Source organism: Pundamilia nyererei, unplaced genomic scaffold (assembly GCF_000239375.1).
Source record: "Pundamilia nyererei isolate P.nyererei 1_Seehausen unplaced genomic scaffold, PunNye1.0 scaffold00076, whole genome shotgun sequence".
NCBI classification, from domain to species: Eukaryota; Metazoa; Chordata; class Actinopteri; order Cichliformes; family Cichlidae; genus Pundamilia; species Pundamilia nyererei.
Genome location: NW_005187477.1, coordinates 2,302,936 through 2,309,846, shown reverse-complemented (window position 1 = coordinate 2,309,846; position 6,911 = coordinate 2,302,936). Strand labels below are relative to the sequence as shown.

The 6,911-nt window shown below is 45.8% G+C and overlaps 1 protein-coding gene across 4 annotated transcripts in view; it reads right to left on the bottom strand.

Annotated features, from left to right (window-relative positions):
* Positions 1–2,866: 2,866 nt before the first annotated feature.
* Positions 2,867–6,911, bottom strand: part of gpr171 (G protein-coupled receptor 171) — an 18,687-nt gene continuing 14,642 nt past the window's right edge. For all 4 annotated transcript variants that reach the window (XM_005737479.2, XM_013911960.1, XM_013911959.1 and 1 more), the window contains exons 2-5: positions 5,454–5,694; positions 4,118–4,327; positions 3,859–3,987; positions 2,867–3,689 (exon numbers count right to left, since the gene is read on the bottom strand). In XM_005737479.2, coding sequence (XP_005737536.1) covers positions 3,162–3,689; positions 3,859–3,987; positions 4,118–4,327; positions 5,454–5,694 — 1,108 coding nt within the window. In that variant the 3' untranslated portion in view covers positions 2,867–3,161. The remainder of the gene's footprint in view (positions 3,690–3,858; positions 3,988–4,117; positions 4,328–5,453; positions 5,695–6,911) is intronic.

The window sequence follows — 6,911 nt, the reverse complement described above, 5'->3', positions numbered from 1 at the left end:
TCAGATGTGTTTACAATCATATCGCGATTAGATAAAATATCAGATCTGATGGCGCTGATCTTTCCCCTGAAGTGGTCTGCAAACTGCTCACAGAGCGAGTCTGTGGGGGTTCTTTTGGAGCTTTTAAAATCAGGGTTAAATAAATGATCTATGGTGGAAAAGAGGACCTTGGGATTGTTTTTGTTAATACTGATTATTTTGGCATGAGCCAAACCCCCAAAACTCCAACAGCCACCAACAAGATCGCTGCCTGTGATTGGTGTTCCATGGGTGACACAGACTTTTGAATCACTTTATTCAGGAAATTCACAACCGTGGGATAAATAAAGTCCATCCTTCATCATTGTCCTCACCTGTGTATCCGTTTCATGGCACAGGTTGGAGCCTATCCCAGCCTTCAGTGGGTGAGAGGTGAAGTTCACTGTGGACAAGTGTTCAGTCCGTGACAGGATGGACAGATGAAGTGTGTAGGAAAAGAACATTTTCCACAATCTTAAAATAAGCATTTTATAGTTTAAAAAGCTGAAATAGTTACAAATGTATCCAAATATTAAAGCTACAAATGAGGATACATCTGCAGTACTGTAGAAGTGTTCTTACTGGAGGCAGATGACGTCATAACCTACAAATAGCTGTTCTCAGCTTTAATCCGTATATTACATGTTTGTTTATAATATCAGCGTTAGCCATGTATTATCAGTGAGACGCCATCTTTAATGACGTCTCCTGTAGGCAGCTCGGTCCTCGTGTCTTCACGCACGTCTCCTGAATGTTTTAGTCTAAATGACGCGTTTCGATTACGTTTCGTACGCTAACAGAAATGCAGAGAGACTTTTAGAGACAAGCTTTATTTTCACTCTTTAATGTTAAGACTGTAATCTGTATTGGCCACCGTGAGGCTTGTTTAACCATTATTATAAGCTGCTGTAGATAATTTCATACGTGCAGTCAGAAGGTCAGGCCCTGGATCCACTCCATCAGGTCAGGAATGTGAACGGCTGCAGGAGCTCCATCCTCCTGCTTACAGTATCGTAGGGAGATTGTTTTTAATCTTAAACTACCAAAAAACTTTCATTTGTTCACAGAAAATGATAAAAATGATGTCAGCACTCAGGACCAAATCCTGCAGTTCCTCTGATGTCCACCAGAGACTTCAAAAGGACAAACATGTTTATGATGTTTGGTCTCTAATGTTAACTTCACCTTTAAAACTCAACTTAAATTGTATTAAAGCCTAACGTTTGCGTTATTAGAGGTGTGGCCTCTGACAGGTGGATGGGGACACAGGTAGCTGTAGCTGCTAGCTGTAGCTGCTAGCTGTGTGCTAGGCGTCACCTCAGCTAACTGGAGTCCCTGAACTGGACCTGTGGACCGTGTTTGTGCTGTTGGAGCCTTTTTAATGACATCATCTGATCAAAAATATGGCTGCTGTGAGGTTACTGTAGCAACAGACCATTTATGGTTGGCTGGTACTAGCAGGAGCTTGCTAGCCAGGCTGAGTAGCATTAGCTAATAGCATATGCGCTTAAATCAGTTACCGTCACTGTGTCGGTGATTTGGGAACAGTCTGTGGTAACAACTACAAACACTGACTTTATATATATATATATATACTGACTATATAAATACAGGCCATTTACCATTTACTGACTAAGCTACAGAAACCAGAGGTAAGTTTATTCATACTTAAAAGCCTTATTTGCCTGTTATACTGTTTCTTTTAGTCCTGGTTCCAAGGCTCCTCCTTTTCAGGGTCCATTTTCCTTTGGAGATATTCAGTTGTCCTTCTGCTTCAAGGTAAAGTTGGGCAAATCGATATTATCGGCACTGGTATTGGTATCGGTTAACGTGAACATCATTTCCTGAAGCAAGATTAATATGAGTAAGTATGAGTGAAATAAGAAAAAGCACATGCCATTCACTTTAATCACTAACTCGTTTGGTCCATTGTCATCATCTTCTTCCTGAGACAGCAGCACTCTGACCTGACATCTGTGTGAGGTCAGTCACTCATCGCGGTGCTGATGCACGCTCAATTATCCAGGTAAGTAAATCTCAAAAGGTTGATTCTGTTCATCTGGACGTTTTCAGTGGGAGAAACATTTTGTCATCATCAGGTGACGTCTTCAGTCTCAGCGGACTGCAGGTTTCCAACATTATAAACAGGACATTTGCACAATGACTGAAACCAGCAGCACTGAAGGAACGTGAGGGAAAGACCATCTCTGAATGGAGGAGGGGGCCTAAGGGTACATCTGTCACCATCCTACAATGCTGTGATTGCAGCTTTTCCCCAACTCTCTGTGAATGGTACTCATGGTTACTGATCAGTGGGCTTTGATCAGTGGTCATGAGAATTTGTATATTAATGATCATGAACTGACCTCCCAGCCCGTTGTTCATCAGTGCTGCTGGTTTCAGTCATTGTTCAAATGTCCTGTTTATAAGGTTGAAACCTGCAGTCAGTTGAGACTGAAGACGTCAGCTGATGATGATGAAACATTTCTCCCACTGAAACCTCCAGATGAACAGACTCAACCTTTTGGGATCATCGTGGTGTTCGATTTCAGGATATGGCTATTGGCAAAAGACTTCTTCAATAAATGTTCCCAAGACACACTTTAAGTACATCGTCATCACAGTGTTTAGATTCTGCTTTCTGACCTGTTGTCATGACATTAAAAATGTTTTTTGTTGTGGTATTTAGCTTTAATAATTGTGTCCTCTGTTGAAAAAGACAAGCGGGATATCATAAGGTTCTATAAGGTGTTTCAGTTGAGGAGCACTGTGGTGAACCCTGGTTACTGCTGCCCTCTGCTGGTGACAGACGCTCACAGCACTTAAAAGGACCAATCGGGTTTGTTCTCTTTGTTTCATCTTTATGAATCAATAATAATATAAAGTTACAGTCCATGTAACAGCATCACAGAGTTTAATCATTTCACCTGTTAGTCTTCATTTTATTAACACCAGTCACACTGATAAAAACTGAACAGTGAGTAATAATCTATAAGTTTAATAAGTCAAGTTGAATCCTGTTGCACATGGAGGAGCATCTGTAAGTCTGTAGTCCATGTTTGTAGTCTTTCAAGAGAGCATTTAAGCTAACAGTTTCCAGTCATTGTGCTAAGCTAAGTACCATCCTGGAGGAGACGGTGTGGTTAGCATGCAGCCTCTTGCTGTGCAGAGGTCGCCGGCTGCATCATTTCCTCTGCCGCCTCCTCCTTTGCGTCTCTGATGGCGTGGTTTCCGAGGCAGGGAAACAGCTTTCTGATGGTGTGTCTGAACGGGGCGTTAAGGTAGAAGAAGATGAGCGGGTCGAAGCAGAGGTGGAGCACGCTCAGCAGCAGAGTGGACTCCTTCCCCAGAAACAGCCGCTTCTTGGTTTCACAGTCTGTGATGAGTTTGGTCTGGGCCAGCGTGTACGGCGTGCGGACCACGTGGTAGGGGACGAAGCTGAATACATAGGCCAACGCCACAGCCGCCACGCTTGCCGCCACCCTCCTGGCGTTCGCCCAGAGTTTGGGGTCGCTGCGGCTGCGCAGGAGCTTTTTGACAGCCAGGGTGCTGGAGATGAGCGTGGCGGCGGAGGCGTTGAGGAAGAGCGCCGTGCAAAGGAAGACCGTGAGAGCGTGCCAGTGAAGGCTGATGTCCTTCTTCAGAGAAGAGCAGCTGAGGTAGGTCTGCTCCTGCAGGAGCAACAGAAACACACCAGTCTGAGGCACAGTGTCACCTCCTTCTGCTCAGAGGACAAAACGTCTCCAATAGCCGCCGCCGGCCTGCATGGTGCACTTTAGACATGTGAATCGTGCACCTCCAACGATCACAGAGGCTTTATTGTCAGGACTGTTGCCTTACCTTGACCTGTTTTATTGGCAGGGCCATGTTGGGCACCATGATGAGCAGCAGCAGCAGCCAGACGACCAGCGACAGCAGCCGGGCGAAGCCGACCTCCTGCAGTCGCAGAGAGCGCACAGTGTGGCATTCCTGCAGGAGGACACTCACATTTTTGTTTCTGATGTCTGAAAACGATTTCAATCTAAAAACATAAGAAAGACCGCACGGTGCATGGTGCCCACTAACCAGAGCGCTGCTTTTGAACATTTTTGGAGAGTACCTGCAGGTAGCGGTCCGTGATGATGAAGGCGAGGAAGGCGATGGATGCGTAGAGGCTGATGTAGATGGTGACGGCGCTGGCCTGGCAGTGGAACACCATGAGGTTCCACGGCGCCACCCCGAGGTCCTTCATGATCTTAAAGGGCAGCGCGAGCAGGAGCAGCAGGTCGGCCACCAGCAGGTTAATCAGGTAGATGCTGGCGCTCTTCTGCTGAGGGACACAAAAACATCTAAACATGGACACGGACTCAGATCATCAGCTCTGCTACTACAGCCACCTGTGCTGCAGCTGCCTTAATACTATCTAACCAGGTGAGTGTTTAAAATAAACTTCATGCATTTGTTGTGAAGCAGTTCTGTTGGACCTTTGAACATGCAAGACTGTGGGGACTGACTCACTGTCGGAGCCTCCAGTGGACATTAGAGGAACTGCAGTTCAGGGGGAAATTAATAAATTCTAACAAATGAAATTTAAAATGACCAAAAGCTCTTTGAATTTGTCCAGAACCTGTAGTTTGGGTAAGGTAGGAGTACTTACCCCACACTGGGGTAAATGTGTGTTCATGGGTGTTTTTAAGGCTGTGCTGAAGCGTCTTATGCCCCATTTTCATTAGTACCTAATCGGATCGACTTGGCAACCGTTCGCCACGGTTTCCAGGGTTTTCCATTAGGTCATAGTCCCTGCTCACCCAGGCAGGTACTAAAATGTGACATCATCAGACTGCGTGCCACATATTGGCCGGTCAGAAGCGCCACTCGATGAGTCATGAGAGCGTCTCACTCGCAAAAATTAAAACTGTCATTTTTTAAAACTCGGCAACGAAGGAAAGCAGCAGGTTTATTCTTGCCTCGACGTCCTTTCTTGTAGCGTTTGTATCGCATGATTATGTCGCTGGCCACACAGATGCGTTGCTATGACGACAAGCACGCACACTGGGTTGTAATGGAAAACCGGTTGATCTGAGTAGGTACTGATGCAAAAGGGCTTTAAATCTGCCTTCTTTTTGTCCACATCTCCATCTTAGAGCTTTGAGCTCAGAGGAGTCAGAGGCTGATGGACGATTTCATTTTAAAGCTTCATTTTTAAAACCTCGACTATATCTTCTTCTATGTCCGAGGAAAAGAGAAGCTTACAGTGAGTCACGGGGTCAGAGAAATCCTCATTTCAGCTCATTTCACCATAACTGACCACAAATCCTCTCATCACTTCTTCTTCTCTTATCTAATACGTGCTCTTCAAGCACCTTTACACTGTCATGTGACACCTCGCCACAGGACATTCGCCTCACTTTTCACCTCGTGTGTGACCTCGGGTCATCTCGAGTCGTCCTGCCTACCTTGGCTCTGGGGCTGTGGATGAAGGCCCACACTGACACCAGATTTCCAGGCAGACTGATGATGAAGATGAGGATGTAGACAACTGTGAAGGGTCCCATCTGGTCGTTGACGATGCAGGGCTTCTCCTCCGGAGCGCCGCCGGTGCTGAGATTGGTGGCAGGAGTCATCGTGAGGTGGCGCTCGTCGGGAGGTGAAAGCAGAGAGGCTGCAGGGCTGCTCACGGCGGCATTCACTGTCGACCTGAAAACAGGAAGAGGATCCACTCCAAAGATTAAACCACAAAATCTCATTTGTATTACAGCGTCAGATGAATTCATCTCGCTCTGTAGAAACGCAGAGAGATCGATCGAGCACACGTTAAAAATGCACAATCACATGTTTTTATCTGTCTGCACTGAAAGTGTTGCAGTCAGTTTAAACACACTGGTTTCATTTCTTTCCCAGCACCTGCAAAAAATGTTTTTATTTCATAAATTATTTCACATATTTGGCAGTGGATTCATGAGAAGCATGAAAAAGGGGCCAGTTTAGGTACAGGTGCATAGATGTGTAGGCGGGCATGAATGTGTTAAAGGGTCGGTGAGAAGGAAAGCGTGTAGGTTGACAGGGAAAAGTGGAAAGCTCTGCAGTAGGAGGGAAGCAAAGAAGAAGCAGGAAGGTTTGAGGTGGGAAGGAGGTGCTGTAGCTGCTGGCATGAGCCAATGAGAGTTTATCCTTTTAAACTGTGAGAGGTCATCGGCCAAGCAGGGGGCGGGGCTCTGAGAGATCCCGGCGTACACAAGTGGTTCACTCAAACTGTTACATGCAAGTTTGCAAATCTGCAGCAGCTGTGACACACACACACACACACACACACACACACACACACACACACACACACACACACACACACACTTGTTTTCATATCTTAGTGGGGACATGTAACTGACACAATGTTTGCCCTAGCTGCTCACTCTAACCATCAAGAATGAATGCTAACCATAACATAACTGTAACCCTGACACTAAAACCACACTCTGAGTCTCAAACACGCCTTCAAACTTGTGGGTATGGGGATTTTGTCCGCATAAGGGCTGTTGGTCCTCACAAAGATATGTAAACATGGTACACACACACACACACACACAGAGAGAGAGAAACAAACACATTGAAATCAGAGCAGCAGCACAGACACGTTTCTCTGCACAAACATTTACTCAACTTTAGAAGAATTTAAACAGCTGCTGCTGTAAACACGACGTGCTGATCAGCCACACACAGTCTCATCTGATCTTAACTGACATGTGTCCGTGTCTGTGTCCGTGATGTGACTCTGTGTCTGTGATGTGACTCTGTGTCGTGATGTGTCCGTGATGTGACTCTGTGCCTGTGATGTGTCCGTGTTGTGATGTGTCTGTGATGTGTCTGTGATGTGACTCTGTGTCTGTGATGTGTCTGTGATGTGTCTGTGATGTGTC